We start from the raw sequence: 20,073 nt of genomic DNA on the forward strand, positions 1-20,073 counted from the left end.
AATAAGTACCGTATTTTCTGGACTATAAGTCGCTCCAGAGTATAAGTCGCACAAGGCTAAAAATGCATAATTAGGTAGAAAAAAATTACATAAGTATAAGTCGCACTTGGCCAAAAATGCATAATTAGGTAGAAAAAAATTACATAAGTCGCTCTGGAGTATAAGTCATACAAGGCCAAAAATGCACAATTAGGTAGAAAAAAACATACATAAGTCGCACTGGAGTATAAGTCGCACAAGGCCAAAAATTCATAATTAGGTAGAAAAAAGCATACATAAGTCGCACTGGAGTATAAGTCGCACAAGGCCAAAAATGCATAATTAGGTACAAAAAAACATTCATAAGTCGCTCCAGAGTATAAGTCGCACAAGGCCAAAAATGCATAATTAGGTAGGAAAAAAAACATACATAAGTCATTCTGGAGTATAAGTCGCACAAGGCCAAAAATGCATAATTAGGTAGAAAAAAACATACATAAGTCACTCCGGAATATAAGTCGCACAAGGCCAAAAATGCATAATTAGGTAGAAAAAAATTACATAAGTCGCACAAGGCCAAAAATGCATAATTAGGTAGAAAAAAAACATACATAAGTCACTCCGGAATATAAGTCGCACAAGGCCAAAAATGCATAATTAGGTAGAAAAAAACATACATAAGTCACTCCGGAATATAAGTCGCACAAGGCCAAAAATGCATAATTAGGTAGAAAAAAATTACATAAGTCGCACAAGGCCAAAAATGCATAATTAGGTAGAAAAAAAACATACATAAGTCACTCCGGAATATAAGTCGCACAAGGCCAAAAATGCATAATTAGGTAGAAAAAAATTACATACATAAGTCACTCTGGAGTATAAGTCGCACAAGGCCAAAAATGCATAATTAGGTAGAAAAAAAACATACATAAGTTGAAGAACTAATATTAGGAACTAATATTAGCAGCAATCAATCAAACAAGGCTCACCTGTTGCGTTTGCTCCTCAAACCTACGGACTTCCAGCAGGCTTTCTAAGTCCTTCTGAGACTTGTTGGAGAGGATCACAAGCTCGTGGACCTCCTCATCCAGTTGGTTGTACAGAGCATTCAGCATGTCTACAGCATCCCTGGAGACAAATATGAAGAAGTTGGTTGTCTCCGCAGGAAGCGTGAGGCCTCTCCATGGGCGGTACCTGTAGCTGTCATTCTCACAGGCCTCTTCCTTCCTGATGCGGGCGAGGATGGTACCTCCTTCCAGACGTAACCTATTAAGGTGGGTGTCATCCAGGACACACTTCATGAGATGCTTCTGCTGCGTCATCATCCGTGACACCTCCTGAGATGAACAAGAAACTCTTATCTTATCTCGTTGTCTTACAGCTCGAAGCATATTTCATATGTCATGAAATATTTAGTCCAGTTTCTATTAAAGAAGAAGAGATGAGAAGGTCTAACCTCAGATGTCTTGAGGTTGCCGCTGTTGCTTAAAGTGGCGATAGACTCCTGGAGGGAAGAGATGGCTTCGCTACAACTGCTGGCAAATGGTTCAATTTTCTGTGAACGTAAAAAAAAAAAAGAAGATCATTTTCAACACTTGAAACACATTTGTTCACTTCCTGCTTTCCTAATATAGTTTAAGTATTTTTTTTTATTTTATTTTTGTCACGTATCAAAGTACGGGGTGATATGACCATTCTAAATTAATTTTAATTTTAATTTTAATTTTAATTTTAATTTTAATTTTAATTTTAATTTTAATTTTAATTTTAATTTTAATTTTAATTTTAATTTTAATTTTAATTTTAATTTTAATTTTAATTTTAATTTTAATTTTAATTGCCATCACAACCCTGTACAGTCGGTAACAGTATGCCTCGTAACTGAAGAGAATAAGAAGACATAGCAGGAGGGACTGGTGTTGCCAACTTTAGCGGCTTTGTCGCTAGTATGGTGTGTCGGTCATGAACGAACGGGTCAAAAGAACTAGTTCTTTTTTGTGAATGGAATGAACGAGGTCACCGCCTCTAAAATACCCGTTCGGTCAGTCAGTTCACCGTTCCTTTTGCAGGGCGGGACTACCTGCGTGTTTGCCTGTCTTATCCTATCGTCGCGTCTCGCTCTGTGGGTAGGTGGGGTTAGCTGACCGAAAGACCGAGAGATTGACCCGGTCACGGAGCGAGGTGCGACGACTATAGTGGTGTGTCAGTCAATTTGACCGATTTTTAATGCACCTCAAGATAGTAAAAACCATTAAAAACCTTCTAGTTTTTGTGATTCCTACTATAGTTTTATATTACAAGGAGTGCAGCTCAATCGCAGTGTTGGACAGAAGAGGTGGGGGTGGCGGGTGCAGCACAATCCCGGCATCGAACCGAGTGTGGGTGGGGGGGGGGTTGGGAATCAGATTTCAAGGTACGTCATCACATGTTTGTTGTGCTGTTGAGTCGGAACCAACGTGAACCTGATTGAACGGACTGACTTGACACGGCTGACCGGGTCTATGCACTCTCCGTGTGTCCGTTTGGGTTTTTTTCCGGGTATTCCGGTTTCCTCCCACATTCCAAAAAAATGCTAGGTTAATTAGCGACTCCAAATTGTCCATAGGTATGAATGTGAGTGTGAATGGTTGTTTGTCTATATGTGCCCTGTGATTGGCTGGGATAGCTGGGATAGGCTCCAGCACCCCCAACACCTTCATGAGGATAAGCAGTAGAAAACGAATGAATGAATGAACTAATTAGAGACCCTAATTAGTTCCATGCACCCGGCGACTATAGAATACTTATATTGCATTTACTCCACTAAGTATCATTTCATTTCAAACAGGTTGTGTAATGTTTGAGTAATACTGCTGACTAACCACGCAACAAATGGAAATGCAAACAACACCTCTCGGCTTTGCTCTTACAATCTTGGCAAAGTCAACCGGGATTGCGCAAACAGCTTGAATAACACTAAGGCGACGTGCAAAATACAGTACTCCTACACTGATTTGCATATACAGTATGTTATAAAAACGGTTTACCTGTCTGAAGAGGATCCAGTGGTTGTGGTCGTAATAGAAGGTTCCCTCAAGGTCAGGGGTGAGCTGGTTGTGCTCGATGTGCTTCAGGAGGGCCTTTAAAGATGACAGCGTCTCTGTCTGTGTTGACAAAAACACAAGATTAGTAGTTCAAGTCGCGGTAAATTCAAGGCCGAACTCAGCAGGGAGGGGGGTAACAATGCAGTCACTCTATTCACAATGACAATATTGACTCACTTGGACGTTGACAATGTCTCTTTCAGGTTTGCCGGCCGCCTCCTTGTCCACCAGGAACAGAACCGAGTAAAGTGCATTTGGTACCAATGTCTGAAAAAAAAAACACATATTCTATGGTCATTTAAATCATAATGAAATATGTCTTTTATATACGGTATGTGCAGTAAAATGTTCAGTGACTCAAAAAAGCAATACATGGACTTCCAGACAGACTATCAATCTGTGCATCGCTAAGCACAATTCCGAACATAATGATACGGCTCCTGCAAGTGGACTGAAGCCAACCCACTCCCACTGTGTTCAAAACAGACAAGTAAGCACAAGTTACCCCTGAGGCCAGCCTATTCTCAGAACAAGTGCAGTCATTACAACTTTAAGGTGTGCTTCTTCAAAAAAAAACAAAACTCAAATTGAGAAGTAGAACACAAGGAAAACGTGGAAGGAATGCCGTAGAGGAATATGGATAGCATTGAAGCTTAAAAAACGGGAGACAGTGCACATATGGTTCTATTATATCTTACTTATTGTGTGGAAATATGGGGTAATAACTATAAGAGAAATCTTCACTCACTAAATGTACTGCAAAAAAGGTCAGTAAGGATAATTCATAATGCCGCCTACAGAGAAACATACTGCCCTTATTTCTAAAATCACAAATACTTCAACTTGCTGATATAGTTCATCTTCAAACTAACAGCTAAAATAATGCTAATAATGCTAATAATGCATAAGGCTAAAGTCTTAAACCAGTCATGATGTGCTATATTTATCACTATATTGACACTTACTATGGTACCCATTATGTCATTGTATCATAATCATAGTCACCAGGTACGTGACAAAAATAAATAAAAGAATTACAAAATTACAAAAAATATATTTTAATGAATTTTTTAAAAATTATTAAATAATTTAATTTAAATAATTAAATTATATAGAATTTAAATAAATTACGTATATAGAATTAAATTAAATTATATAGAATTAAATTATATTATATAGAACTATATTATATCATATTATATTATACTATATTATATTATATTAGACCCCGCCTCTCACCCAAAGACAGCTGGGATAGGCTCCAGCACCCCCGCGACCCTCGTGAGGAAAAAGCAGTAGAAAATGAATGAATGAATATTATATTAGAGTGGTCATATCACCCCGTACTTCGGTACGTGACAAAAATAAAATGAAAAAAAAATACTTAAACTATATTAGGAAAGCAGGAAGTGAACAAATGTAACAGTTACTGATTGTAAAAGTACCAGATGAAGGGGTAGGCTTTAATAAAAATAAAAATAAAATAAAACAAAAATAAATAATTAAAACAAAATAATAGAAATCACTTAAATTATATTAGGAAAGCAGGAAGTGAACAAATGTAACAGTTAGTGATTGTAAAAGTACCAGATGAAGGGGTAGGATTTAATAAAAATAAAAATAAAATAAAACAAAAATAAATAATTAAAACAAAATAATAGAAATCACTTAAATTATATTAGGAAAGCAGGAAGTGAACAAATGTAACAGTTACTGATTGTAAAAGTACCAGATGAAGGGGTAGGCTTTAATAAAAATAAAATAAAACAAAAATAAATAATTAAAACAAAATAATAGAAATCACTTAAATTATATTAGGAAAGCAGGAAGTGAACAAATGTAACAGTTAGTGATTGTAAAAGTACCAGATGAAGGGGTAGGATTTAATAAAAATAAAACAAAAATAAAACAAAAGTAAATAATTAAAACTAAAAAAAAATAAATCACTTAAATTATATTAGGAAAGCAGGAAGTGAACAAATGTAACAGTTACTGATTGTAAAAGTACCAGATGGAGGGGTAGGATTTAATAAGCTTTGCTTCTTCCTCCTCCTTTTGGACATGTGGAACTCTGAGCTAATTATGTGATGCATTCAATTGTAATCTGATGCATATTCATATTCAAATGAAATAAAACCATTATTATTATTATTATTGTCTAAGCTTACCTGAAATTCAGACAGCGATGACGAGAGCGCAGGAACAGACTGTTGCCTCCTGCTGTCTATGACGACTGTTAGACCTTCATCACGTCTTTCTTTCCTACAAAACAAACATCATCTGGTTGCTTTGACTTGTAATTGAATTACTGTACTAATGGGACTAACAGTACTAACAGCGGGAGTGATTAGCGTCTTGCCAAATAGTGAGCCCGCATGAAGCTAAGTGCTTTGCTGTTTTGATAGTGATGTGCTCGTACCGCAGCGTGGAGTGGTAGTAGGCCAGTAAACAGGTGAGGTCATGGACCGTGCAGCTCTCACCAGCCCACACCTGAGATCTGGTACACACCTGCAACACCGCCCTCCCACCGCGATCTCTGCTTCCTGGAGACCAGCAGGAAACAGGATACATTTCAAATGAAAACCAAACCACTCCTGTCGCATCAATCTCGTCATCCTTACCTGGCAAGATCACTGCGCCCGACGCAAGCAGTTCCTGACTGACCTCTGACACCCGCTTGGGTAAGGATAAGTTTCTGTTTTGAGATGAGCTCGATGATGATGGTGGTACCACTCCGATGGCTGACCCGTTGGCAGTTTTTGGACTGTGGGACTCCTCCTCCACAAGTCTGGACCTCCTGCCATCATTGTTGTCATCTTGCTGCCCTGGTGACATGGAGCAAAACACACAAAAGCTTCCATTTTATCCGTGAAAATAATAATCTTCAAGTCACACTGACTCATCCTGCAGACCAGGTGTATCATATCGTCAGCGTGAGTCATGAGTGATGTTTACAATTAGAGAAGTTGTCTACTCCTGTACGACAATCCCCAGGGGCCATTTATATAAGAATCCTGCTGCTGACATTTCAAAGTGGTACAGCAACTTTAATACATGAGCCTGGTGTGTGCATGGAAAACACTGCTAACTCGAACTCAGGAAACTTGTTGCTATTTTTATTTTTATTTTTATTTTTATTTTTATTTTTATTTTTATTTTTATTTTTATTTTTATTTTTATTTTTATTTTTATTTTTATTTTTATTTTTATTTTTATTTTTATTTTTATTTTTATTTTTTTCATTGTTATTTTTTTCATTGTTATTTTTTTCATTGTTATTTTTTTCATTGTTATTTTTTTCATTGTTATTTTTTTCATTGTTATTTTTTTCATTTTCATAATTTTAATTTTAATTTTAATTTTAATTTTAATTTTAATTTTAATTTTAATTTTAATTTTAATTTTAATTTTAATTTTAATTTTAATTTTAATTTTAATTTTAATTTTAATTTTAATTTTAATTTTAATTTTAATTTTAATTTTAATTTTAATTTTAATTTTAATTTATTAGTTCAATTTCTCTACCCCGGGGGTAGGCAAACTTTTTGACTCACGGGCCACATTGAGTTAAAAAATTTGACGAAAGGGCCATCTATATATAAGTGGCATCAAACAGAACGACTTAAAACTGTTAGTTCCAAATGCCCACAAGGTATGCTAGGTAGTCCAGCTGCAACAACAACATGAACTATGAATAATACAACATTGGATACATTGGAGTATGAGCTCCATATTGTGCAATCAAGGAAAAATGCGACAAACACGGCAAAATGTTAAACACAGCTAACTCTTACTCAGGAAACTTGTTGCTTTTTTTATTTTTATTTTTATTTTTATTTTTATTTTTATTTTTATTTTTATTTTTATTTTTATTTTTATTTTTATTTTTATTTTTATTTTTATTTTTATTTTTATTTTTTTTATTTGTACATAGTACATTTTTTTCCAAAGCTAACAATAACTCATTATATCACAAAAGCTCTTCATGCTGCTGTAATCATTTTGTCTTTATTATCAAAGCAAGGATGTTTCAAAGGAAAAAAAACAGCAACCCACAGTGCTGTGATGGCAGGACAGTCACCGTCATAGCCCAGCATGAGCAATAATATCGTGAATAGGTCGAGAATTCTCCATCTGTCTGACAATGTTGTGTTTTTCTACAGTTTGAGGCCTCTTTTTTTTAGCCCGGCTCGGTTGTGTGAGAGTAAACCCCGCCAGCTCAGCCTCTATTGTTTTCCAACAGCCACTGTGTTTCCTGTGCCACTGCGCGAGCAGGCTTGTGTTTGCCGCATGTTTCCTAAATTGCTTTGTTTTCACAGGAAGTGACAAACGTCGAGTAAAGCCTGCCGAGTATTGTCCGGTGTGAAAGTCTGCTTTTTTGTGTCCAGTTGTTGGACACATCACACTCTCTTTCTCTCTCTCTGACGGATCAGAGACGACATGTCTTAACTGTTTTTTTAGGTTTGAAATGCTTTTATCATCTCTGGAGGATCCCAAAGGAGACTTTTGTACATGAGGCAACCCATGTGGTTCATAGCACCTCCAGCTCCATCCCTGGAAGTGCTGTTTATATGCCTCTTATAACATGTGCTTGCTTTACACAATCTTTTATTGTCTTTTAAACACAGTTGTGGGAAACCTGCTTTGCAATGGCCGTAATGTAATCCCCACTGAGGTCATCTTAGGAATGCAATGGTGATCTGATATCAAATTGCTTCAACTGCTGTATCGTTGTGTTTTGTTGTTGTTGAGACGCTGGTGAGTTGACTAACAAAAGTAACACCAAATATTATGAAGGTATTTTACTGCAATCATGGATTTTTTTTAATTTTTAACTTTTAATTTTTAATTTTTAATTTTTAATTTTTAATTTTTAATTTTTAATTTTTAATTTTTATGTTACTCCAAATTATGGAATATTTTATTATTATGTATTTATTATTATTATAATTTATTTTTATTTTTTATGTTATTCCAATTTATTTCACTATTTTCACTTTATTTCATTCATTCTTATCCTCATGAGGGTAGCGGGGGTGCCGGAGCCTATCCCAGCTGTCTTCAGGCGAGAAGCTGGGTACACCCTGTACTGGTGGCCAGCCAATCACAGGGCACATATAGACAAACAACCATTCACACTCACATTCATACCTATGGACAATTTGGATTCGCCAATTAGCTTAGCATGTTTTTGGAATGTGGGAGAAAACCCACGCGTGCATACAGAGATGGCTAAGGGTGAAATTGAACTTGGGTCTCCTAGCTGTGAGGCCTGTGCGCTAACCACTCGACCACCTTGCAGCTCTTATTTGACTCCATAATATATATTTTTTATACAAACTTCATTCATTCATTCATTTTCTACTGTTTATCCTCACGAAGGTCGCGGGGGTGCTGGAGCCTATCCCAGCTGTCTTGGGGCGAGAGGCTGGGTACACCCTGGACTGGTGGCCAGCCAATCACAGGGCACATATAGACAAACAACCATTCACACTCACATTCATACCTATGGACAATTTGGAGTCGCCAATTAGCCTAGCATGTTTTTTTGGAATGTGGGAGGAAACCGGAGTACCTCGAGAAAACCCACACATGCACAGGGAGAACATGCAAACTGGGGTTGAACCCAGGTCTTCTATCTGTGAGGTCTGGGCGCTAACCACTAGACCGCCGTGCAGCCATTATACAAACTTAAGTTACCAATTAAGGTTCCCAATAAGGAGCTACAGTATATAAACATAGTGCATATATAAATATAATAAATTTTCTGCAAATAACCGCAAGACGTCACCATCAGGTTATATCCGTTACCTCAGTTACCCGGCATGAATCAACACAGGATCAAATAGACACAGAGTGCAAAAGACAACACACAGATGTGACTGCACTTCACTTTCCAGGGTAGGGCGGAGCCCTCCCACCCGCTGCCAAAAAAAAAAAAAAACAGCAAGTGGCCCCTGAAAAGCAATCTGTCAGCAGTGATGGCATTAAAGTTTCACAGTTGTGAGCCGTCTCATGGCAGACTGATGAGTTGTTGTAGCTAGTCTTGCTGCAGGCTATCATTACTAAACCTGCCCACATCAGCCTGTCTTGTTTTCAAGACTCGCTTTTTTCCTCTGCCTCGGGTTGTGTTTTTTTGCGAAATGACACAAACCACAGAACGCCACAGTGAATCATAACAATACTGACACAGTATTTCGTAATAAGTAGACTTGTTTCAATGCAGGCATGGTTTACGTGGGGGCATTGTGAAGGTCAGGTTTGAGCCCCCTGATCGGCATCAGGATGTGTGTGTGACATTCCATGCTCTAACTGTGATGTCACAGGGGTGCTGGAGCCTATCCCAGCTGTCTTTGGGCGAGAGGCGTTGTACACCCTGGACTTGTCGCCAGCCAATCACAGGGCACATATAGACAAACAACCATTCATTCATTTTTTACCGCTTATCCTCACGGGGGTTGCGGGGGTGCTGGAGCCTATCCCAGCTGTCTTTGGGCGAGAGGAGTTGTGCACCCTGGACTGGTGGCCAGCCAATCACAGGGCACATTTCGACAAACAACCATTCATTCATTCATTTTTGCAGGGTATTGCTGGAGCCTATCCCAGGGTCACATGAGTTTGTAAACAATAAAGCAGTAGTTCCGAATCACAATACCAGCAATGTAATAAGATATATTTGAAATATTCATTAATTTTCAACCGCTTATCCTCATGATGGTCAAGGGGTGCTGGAGCCTATCCCAGCTGTCTTCGGGCGAGAGGCGTTGTACATCCTGGACTTGTCGCCAGCCAATCACAGGGCACATATAGACAAACAACCATTCATTCATTCATTCATTTTTGCAGGCTGTTGCTGGAGCATATCCCAGGATCACACAAGTTTGTAAACAATATAGCAGTAGTTCCAAATCACAATATCAGCTATGTAATAATAAGATATATTTGAAATATTCATAAATTTTCTACCGCTTATCCTCATGAGGGTCGCGGGGGTGCTGAAGCCTATCCCAGGATCACATTAGTTTGTAAACAATATAGCAGTAGTTCCGAATCACAATATCAGCAATGTAATAACAAGATATATTTGAAATATTCATTCATTTTCAACTGCTTATCCTCATGAGGGTCGCGGGGGTGCTGGAGCCTATCCCAGGATCACATGAGTTTGTAAACAATATAGAAGTAGTTCCGAATCACAATACCAGCAATGTAATAATAAGATATATTTGAAATAATCATCACACAGAGATAGCCGAGGGTGGAATTGAACCCTGGTGTCCTAGCTGTGAGGGCTGCGCGCTAACCGCGCGCTAACCACTCGTCCACCGTGCAGCCCATTCCAAAAACATGCTAGGTTACCGACTCCAAATTATCCATAGGTATGAATGTGAGTGTGAATGGTTGTTTGTCTATATGTGCCCTGTGATTGGCTGGCCACCAGTCCAGGGTGTACCCCGCCTCTCACCTGAACACAGCTGGGATAGGCTCCAGCACCCTCCGCCACCCTGGTGAGGATAAGCGGTAGAAAATGAATGAATGTATATGTTTCACTTTGGCGACTCACAGGAACTATGACGCGTTCAAGGATCGTCGGAAATAATGAAACGTCACCCTTTTGACCAATAAAATGTCTATTACCAGTACAAAAACAATTACCAGAGAACAACATGAACATACCTGACATACCCTCTCTGCTGCTTCTCCTCTCAGAACCAGGAAGAGCGGCCTCCACGTCCAACTTCCCAAAGCGAAGAACATATCCGTTCATCAGCTTTTTAGGCGAGATGCTAGCTGAACCGCCGGACGAAGATCTCTCTCGGTGAGCTTTAACCTGTCCCGCCTTGTTAGTCCTCTCCAGCGACTTGGAGCGGCGTTCCGCTCGCCTCTCCGCGCTCCGCAGCCCTCTTTGTAAGTAATGCAAAGGTGTGCTCGGCCTGGAGTCGTCACCGCTGAGCCATCCTCGGCTCCCCAACCTCCTGGCTAAGTGTTCTCGAGATGAAGTGCGCGTGTCCGGGCTGCTGCCCGGTGTGACGGAGCTCTCTGTTAAACCGCCATGTTCTGGACTTTCTTCCAGAATGGACTCAGAACTGGATCCGAGGCTCATGGGATTCTGCAGGGCTTCCATGTAGGATTTTCTAAAGAGTCTTCTGCTCTCAAAGGCCATAGAGTCTCTCGGGTGTCGTCTACGTGGGCCTGGATTGCTGAGGTCTGTACTGAAAGAAAGCATCTTAGATGCTTGGCTCCTCTCTCTTGAACCAGAGTCCTTCCCTCTGTGGTCCGTGCCACACTCGTCACCGGAATTGAACTTAACGACAGGTGTTGTTATGTCTCCTCGGTTTGTGCTATGGCTATCTGTGTGACTTCTGTTTAACGAGACGGGCTCTGAGAAGGTGGAGTCCGCCCCCTGAGATTGGAGGGACTCCCTGGAGCTGCGGTGGCTGTCCAAGGTGCCCGTGGATCCGCTGGTGCTGCACGCGCTGAGCTGTCCGCGGAAGCCGCCCCCGCTGCAGCGCGCTTGCATGATGGCTTCCGCCGTGTTGCCGACAAACAGAGGGTTGACCACGTTCTTCCACGGGGTCCTGTACACGGACGTACCGGTCGTAAGCAGGCAGTTCTGGAGCGGGTGCAGGTTCCTTTCAAGCGTTACATTCTGCAGGAACTCGGCGGTGAAGATGCTGCCGTACATGCTCTCCGCGACCGGGATCTCCACGATGGCCTGGCCGCTGGGCGACAGGCATTTTATCACAAGTTTGACTGTCTTTCGGCCTAAAGGTACGACTTGTAGATAGAAGTCTCCTTGCTTTAATCTCACTTTGTGCAAGGGGCAGAGCTGCAAGATGACTTTGTCATTGATGCACAGAGGCCACCCTTCGTGGTAGAGCAGCAGACCTCTGAACCTTAGCTGTGAAACAGGAGACGTATTGTTAGAACCACGTTGCTTATGAGACCTGCGTCAATAGCCACGTTTACATGGACCACAATATTCCAATTCCATTACGGTTATTTGCTCAAACGGAAAGAATGTAACCTTTGTATACACCTCATTCCATAGATGGATGGATGGATGGATGGATAGATAGATATAGAGCGATAGATAGATAGATAGATAGATAGATAGAGCGATAGAGCGATGGATGGATGGATGGATGGATGGATGGATGGATGGATGGATGGATGGATGGATGGATAGATAGGGAGAGAGAGGGAGAAATAGAGAGATGGATAGAGAGATAGAGAGAGAGAGAGAGAGAGAGGGGGAGAGAGAGGGAGAGCGAGAGAGAGAGAGAGAGAGGGAGAAATAGAGAGATGGATAGAGAGATAGATAGAGAGATAGAGAGAGAGGGAGAGAGAGGGAGAGAGAGGGGGGGGAGAGAGGGAGATGGATAGAGAGAGAGATGGATAGAGAGAGATGGATAGAGAGATAGAGAGAGAGAGGGAGAGAGAGAGAGGGAGAGCGATAGAGAGAGAGAGATGGATAGAGAGATGGATAGAGAGATAAATAGAGAGAGAGAGGGAGAGAGAGGGAGAGAGAGGGAGAGAGAGGGAGACAGAGGGAGAGATAGGGAGAGAAAGAGAGAGAGAAGGAGATGGATAGAGAGAGAGAGAGATGGACAGAGAGATGCATAGAGAGATAGAGAGAGAGAGAGAAAGAGAGAGATGGATAGAGAGATGGATAGAGAGATAGATACAGAGAGAGAGAGAGAGAGAGAGAAGTAGAGAGATGGATAGAGAGACAGATAGAGAGAGAGAGAGAGAGGGAGAGAGAGGGAGAGAGAGAGAGAGAGAGGGAGAAATAGAGAGATGGATAGAGAGATAGATAGAGAGAGAGAGAGAGGGAGAGAGAGGGCGAGAGAGGGGGGGGAGAGAGAGATGGATAGAGAGAGAGATGGATAGATGGATGGATGGAACAATGTACAGTGTAAACAGTAATTTGTACAAATAATTTAAATAATTTATAATAAATAATAATAAATGAAAGTTTTAAAGCATGATGCTTTGACATGGCGCTGACGGCGGTCCAAGCTTTGATTTGACAACAAAAGGAACGTTGAAATCATTGGGAAAGAGGAAAACTCCTCATGTAAACATGGATACTGACTACAACACACGGAGAGGTTCTACACCCATGAATCACTGACTCTAATTCTACATCTTAAAAGGAAGACCTGTCTAATCAGGCCTGCTTTCCCAGCAACCGCAACACAAATCTCCACTGTGATGAAATCTACAGTAGAAACATCTAAAGTTCCCTACTCTACAAAGACTTCCCTGTAAAGCAGCTTGTTCTCCGAGGCTAGGCTTAGGTTCAACCTAAAGGGTTTCTAGTGTAATCACCAAAGGAGATGAATGCAGCAGGAATAAAGTTTCATTGCTTTGGTCGTAGAAGCAGCGTCCACAAAGGACGGGTGGGAGAATATTGAGTTTCACATCGGACTATCGCCGCCTCGCAAGCCGACCACAAGATTGCCGCTTTTCATGTTGTTGTTTTCTGCATCTCACACAACATTCCTTAGCATTTCTTAGTCTTTCTTATCGCCACTTTGTATAACTTTTCAAGGTAAAACTGAGTAAGTAACCACTCACGCAAGTTTCTTGTTGGATGATCTGAAGGATCCTCTTAGCAGGAAGCAAGAAGTCAATAAAGCAGCGTAGCCCGTCTCCGCGGTACTGTCTTTCCACCACGCTGAAAAGCTGCCACAGGACGGTGGAGGCGGTGGCGCTGAAGGGATGGTACAGAGCCGACAACGTGCTCTGGATGCAGTTGTCCAAAGACTCAGCGTCCTGCAGAAAAAAAAACAGAAATGTCAGATGTTGTTGTAGAAGAACCCAAAGTAGACTTAAACGTTCCCTTTGTTATGCAACACTGACTTTTCTATGTTGTTTTAACAGGAAATAAGCAAAAATCTCCTTCATCGTGGACATGGTGACACCTCTCACCTGTTCCTCGTGAGATGAGCTGGTTCGGTTTTTACACTCAGCTTTGAAGAAAAATTAAAAAAAAAAAAAATCTTAAACAAAACATGGAGCTCCACCCACCATGCGGCAACAACAGACAAGAGCTGAAAGTGTTTTCATTTTTCTTCATGTCATAAAGCTATGCTACTGTTGCTAATGTTGTATTTTTTGTTTACGATATACCGCATCTATTATGTTGGATAAGAGTTACTGCGTCTTGGTACAAAATAGATAACTTCAACAAAGCACTTTTTGTAGTGTGGAAAGAGGTGTGGACAAACACAGCTCATTAGCATTAAAGCTACATACACACAAAACAGTGTGTTCACTGTACACACACCTCTGACTTCTGACACTTATTTAAAATGGTTAAAATAATAGCATAACGTTTGCCTTTTAAAGATTAGTAAGGGTATCACATTACCATAAAGTACGGACTATATAAATATATTTTTTAATGCTTTGTGAGGTGGCTACTTCCTGTATTTTTACCGGCTAACGAGCTTCATGCCGCTAATACATTTAGCCTCATCACATCGAACCAATGACATTAAGTCAACATGAGCTATCTAAAGACATATATGGAAAATAGATTGCAGTAGATCTGTTTTATGTTTATGCTAAAATAACTACATTTCCCATAATGCTTAGTACCAGTGTGTAGAAGACACTACCGTCACAGGTTTTGATATTGTGATCTGACAAATACTAAGTAAGTTTAATCAAGTGTACAATTAGCTACAGCTATATATTACGGCTTATATTTGTTTTGTTTTTAAATTTTGCATTCAATATTCAGGCGTAGCTGCACGGTGGTCGAGTGGTTAGCACGCAGACCTCACAGCTAGGAAACCAGGGTTCAATTCCACCCTCGGGTATCTCTGCTATATATCTCGGCTATATTTCTCAGTTATACCTTTTCAATGTTAGGTTGCTGTGTGATGAGTTTTGTGTTATTTGTAAAATGATAACGTGAGTGTTATATATAATGGCCACCCTCGGCCATCTCTGTGTGGAGTTTGCATGTTCTCCCCGTGCATGCGTGGGTTTTCTCCGGGTACTCCGGTTTCCTCCCACATTCCAAAAACATGCTAGGTTAATTAGCGACTCCAAATTGTCCATAGGTATGAATGTGAGTGTGAATGGTTGTTTGTCTATATGTGCCCTGTGATTGGCTGCATGGCCACCAGTCCAGGATGTACCCCGCCTCTCGCCCGAAGTCAGCTGGGATAGGCTCCAGCACCCCCGTGACCCTCATGAGGAAAAGCGGTAGAAAATGAATGAATGAATAAAATAAAATAAAATAAAATAAAATAAAATAAAATAAAATAAAATAAAATAAAATAAAATAAAATAAAATAAAATAAAATAAAATAAAATAAAAAAACAACTTAAATTTTATTAGGAAAGCAGGAAGTTACCCCCCCGCCAAAGCAAATACTACTCATAGCACAGAGCGAAATAAATATGTACGTATGCACTACTGAATGAGCAGTATTATGACTACAGACAAGCCTGCTTATTTACTGACTGAATATGATCTCATTTATTCAGGAAGTTATATCGTGATAGGAAACATCACCCGTCATGCTCTTTCCATCAGACAGAGGGGAAACACCTGGACTGAGGGACGTCACCGTCGGTGGACACAAACAGAAGAACAACTGGAAAAGTCCGCCCAGGACTCGGGGGGGGACATGACCCTCTAATATCAGCCATGTCACCGTCGATGCTTATCTAGCCTATGCATGACCTGACAGCTTAGTGTAGGCAAACGGGGGACATGTCCGACATGGGACACTGGGGGATTGATCTGCAGTGGTAGTCATGTTCACGGCCCCAAGCGTGGGTGCCCTTTCAGGAGGCCGTCAAGGCCAAACACGCTTCTCCTATCTGTCCTTCCCGAATGAACACAACAAGCGGAGGAGACATCTGCCTCCAGTGATAACCTACACAGAAAGACAGCAATGTCAGGGAAAGTCCCACAATTTGGTTTTTGGAATATTTTCACTTCATATTTGCGTGACAATGTGAAATAAATGAAAGCATGGCATGAGTGGATTGAGTCAGACAGCGCTGTGTGTGTAAGAACTGTTGATCTAAGCAGCTCAACGACGTCTATTAGAGGAGATTGAGTACAGTTCACTGCGTTGGTACACATGCCACAACCGGGCTACAAGGCGCTCATTGTGATCGTCGCCTCTCAAAGTGGTGAGCGCGGTACAGGGTTGGACTCTCCAAACAAAGCGCCCACCTCCATTAGCAGTCAGACAGCACTTAGTGGGACAGAAATGTCTCTGGGCTTTAGTCACCCCAGCAGGAGAAGAACAACGTGGTGTTTTATGAGGAGAATGCAAACAATGGGAGGAAAGACTTCATGACACAGTGAAGACGGGTCACGAGGTTCTTTTTTTTCAGTTCCCAAGGAAGGAGAAAAGATGCTAGTATGGATAAATCAAACACCGACACATCCTGTATCCATACTGTAACCATGGCATCATCGAATTAGATCCAATATAACAGCTGCCTAAGCATAGTACTGTATTTTCTGGACAATAAGTCGCATTTATTTATTTAATTTTAATCTTAATCTTAATCTTAATCTTAATCTTAATCTTAATCTTAATCTTAATCTTAATCTTAATTTTAATTTTAATTTTAATTTTAATTTTAATTTTAATTTTAATTTTAATTTTAATTTTAATTTTAATTTTAATTTTAATTTTAATACAGAAAAGGTGTCCAGTGTTTATGTAACATAAACAGTTTTTTCATTAATAATTCGCTCTGGAGTATAAGTCGCAGGAACAGCCAACCTATGAAAAAAAAGTGCAAATTATAGTCTGGAAAATACGGTAATCAATTCATTTATCCGCATGAAATCTCTTGATTCTCTCGAAAATAAGACTTTAAAATCAGACCGTAATAAATGATATGTAGAATGAAACTATATAAAAACCAAAAAAAAAAATCATTTTTGACCTGGAAGTACTATAAAACTTACTAATTAATTATGTTCAGTATTAGAAGTTAATTATCATTATAATGTTAATATTTTTTAAGCGTGCAGGAGTTGTGGGTAAGAAGAAAAATACAAGAAAATACGAGTGTGGTACACTATACATATACCTAATTATACAATAATTACATAATTAATAATATTAATAATAATAATAATGATAATAATAATAATAATAACATTAATACATTAATAAATAACATTTAGAATTTTGGTGCAAATCCAGATAAAGAACATTGACATCTTGTGTCATCCTCTGTGAAACAGGAAGTAGCGGGAATAGATGGCCGAATAAACCTAGGTGTACCTAATGTTATGGTCATGTGCACGTCTCAGTGGAATGATGAATCTCATCAGTTGGACCCGAGCACATAGGAATGCAAAGTTTGTGTCCGTAGCCCCTCAGCCAGGAATGGGAATGGGAAAATGGGAAATCCCATCCTTTTAGGACGCCAGGTCTTTTTGTAAGTAGAGGCTGTCTGTGTGATAGCGGAGTACGTTGCTAATTAGTGGCCTGTGGAACCAGGTGGGACACTTTTTGTCTGCGGTGTCGGTGTGGTGTGTAACAGCTGTTACAGAGGTAAAAAAAACAAAAAGTGACAGAAAATAGAATGAAAGAAAAGGGTGAATCCCACCGAAAAAGATGGGAGAGTGGGAGAGTGATGAAGGGGTGCTCACTGACACATTTAGTGGGTCACGAACACAAAAGGCTGCCTACCAAGCGTCCAGTGGAGCATGAAGCCACCGGGGGAGTGTAACAGGAGAGCCCCGGAGCCCCCCCTGTGTACGCTACTGAAAGCCTCAAAGGCAGCGGGATGATCGCAAGGACAGGCAGTTTGATGCGGCATTTGATCCGGTATGATGACCGTCACCACAAAATATACATATCTGTGTGTACTATTTCTATTTCAAAATAAAAGCTGATTACAACAACAAATTAACACTATTAACTTTAACGACTTGAAAGTGAAAGCAACATTGCAACTACAGATTAGAGGACAATGGTGTAATGGTACTGTAAAAAAAAAAGTTAATAAGGATTATCTCTGCATGATAAACTTTAACCTTTGAGGGGTCACACACACACACTAGGATCAACAATAAAGGAAGTCTAGAGTGGAAAAACTGACCACCCTGAAGTAACCACATAACATATACAGCTATGTCTAGGAATAGTTTGACAATTACAGCTTTTATGGTATAATATATTGCATGTATTATCCAGGGAATTCTGCTTTGAATCCGATGAATCCCAGTAAACGTTGATTTTATGTTGTCATCGGGGGAACCGATGTCTTTGTCTGACAGGATGTAAACAGCACCGACGGCAGGATATTGTTCTTCAGCAGTCCGCACCGACCTCTTTGACTCTATGTGTTGTTATTGCATGACATCACTCAACAAATGTTTCTGTTACGTAGATCAAATATTAAAACAGAACAAATAAAGTTGGTTTGAGAAGTGACAGCTGAACCAATCTGCTGATTCTTATGCAGGGTAAATATAGAATGGGTGCATACCACAACAAGTCAGGAGTTGATAAAGGAAAAGTGGCTTATCACAGAGGCTACAAAGTTGTGTACTTCACTGACCTCAGCGGTGATTTTAGTTATTTTGTCATTCGAGGAAGGACTTTGTGGGATAATTAAGTGTCCTTGTGTTTCGGATAGGAAATCAAGTATTAAAAGCAACCACAGTAATGGTTTTATTACATTTGAACATGCATCAGATTACAATTGAATGCATCACATAATCAGTTCACAGTTCCACGTGTCCAAAAGGAGTAGGAAGAAGCAAAGCTTATTAAATCCTACCCCTCCATCTGGTACTTTTACAATCAGTAACTGTTACATTTGTTCACTTCCTGCTTTCCTAATATGTTTTTTTCCTTGTCACGTACCAAAGTACGAGGTGAAATTCAATTTAATTAAATGTAATTAAATGTAATTAAATGTAATTAAATGTAATTAAATTTTATTAAATTTTATTAAATTTTATTAAATTTTATTTAATTTATATTTTTTCATAAAACATTTTTAGTAATTATTTTTATTTATTTTTGTCACGTACCGAAGTACGAGGTGATATGACCATACAATGACATAATGGGTACCATAGTAAGTGTCAATATAGGCGGCATTATGAATTATCCTTACTGACCTTTTTTGCAGTACATTTAGCGAGTGAAGATTGCTTTTATAGTTATTACCCCATATTTCCACACAATATAAGTAAGATATGGTAGAATCAGAGAGCAATAAAATAATGGGTATTGAAGAGTACATATCTCCGCATACAAAACACCTGACTAAATTACAGATACATGTTTACGTTACGATACGTTGTTTTTCTCATTGTTTCATGCAAACATAAAACCTGTAGCTATTGTGCTTTCGGGCTAACGAGTCATATGATGAGTAAGCCACAATAACACAATAACACACATGCCCAACCTCTCCCAATAAATACCAACACTAGCTAGCAACTCTCAAAACACATGTTCAAATCCATACCTTGATACTCAGGTAGTTGTCACAACTGCGCGACTTTGCTCTGGAGTGCATTTTGCCAAGTGACAACATTTAGGCACCAAAGCAAAATCCCCCAAAAATCTAAAAAAAAATGAAGCGTCAAATCCACGCAGTACAATCCAGTGTATGAGCGCCCCTGCGCTTCCCTATCAACAGGTCCATTTCCAGCTCTTGTGCTCTGTGGCAGCTGGAGTTGTCTAAACTCCTGCTGGGGCGTGAGAGAAACAGCGTGCTGGCGTCCCCGTCACTCACCCAACCCTCACTTCAAAATAACCTCACCCCCCCACCACCACCACCACCCACAGCCCCGCCCCTCTCTGCTGAAAGCCTCCTCCAGCTGGATAGAACACATCATTCAGAAAACACACACACATTACCTGCTTTGCACACACACACACACCCAGCAGGGGTCGGACTCTGACTAACTCCTCTCTGGCCCACTGACCCCTTGCACCCCTACCTCCACAAGCAGTTCCCCACACCCCCTCATGGCCACAATGGGCTC

At 40.0% G+C, this 20,073-nt stretch overlaps 1 protein-coding gene across 3 annotated transcripts in view; it reads right to left on the bottom strand.

Annotated features, from left to right (window-relative positions):
- The window catches only part of zgc:158766 (uncharacterized protein LOC100009641 homolog), a 30,846-nt gene extending 11,053 nt beyond the window's left edge, over positions 1-19,793 (bottom strand). Inside the window, exons 1-11 of one of the 3 annotated variants that reach the window (XM_058084525.1) lie at positions 19,551-19,793; positions 13,647-13,844; positions 10,749-11,964; positions 5,684-5,887; positions 5,482-5,605; positions 5,231-5,324; positions 3,240-3,329; positions 3,006-3,122; positions 1,436-1,534; positions 1,174-1,316; positions 969-1,107 (exon numbers count right to left, since the gene is read on the bottom strand). In XM_058084525.1, the coding sequence (XP_057940508.1) occupies positions 969-1,107; positions 1,174-1,316; positions 1,436-1,534; positions 3,006-3,122; positions 3,240-3,329; positions 5,231-5,324; positions 5,482-5,605; positions 5,684-5,887; positions 10,749-11,964; positions 13,647-13,844; positions 19,551-19,619 (2,493 nt within the window). In that variant the 5' untranslated portion in view covers positions 19,620-19,793. Of the gene's footprint in view, positions 1-968; positions 1,108-1,173; positions 1,317-1,435; positions 1,535-3,005; positions 3,123-3,239; positions 3,330-5,230; positions 5,325-5,481; positions 5,606-5,683; positions 5,888-10,739; positions 11,965-13,646; positions 13,845-19,550 lie in introns of all 3 variants that reach the window. The other 2 variants (XM_058084527.1, XM_058084526.1) reach the window with 2 other exon arrangements.
- Positions 19,794-20,073: the final 280 nt, after the last annotated feature.

The sequence above is a fragment of the Doryrhamphus excisus genome, chromosome 10 (genome assembly GCF_030265055.1).
Source record: "Doryrhamphus excisus isolate RoL2022-K1 chromosome 10, RoL_Dexc_1.0, whole genome shotgun sequence".
NCBI lineage: Eukaryota > Metazoa > Chordata > Actinopteri > Syngnathiformes > Syngnathidae > Doryrhamphus > Doryrhamphus excisus.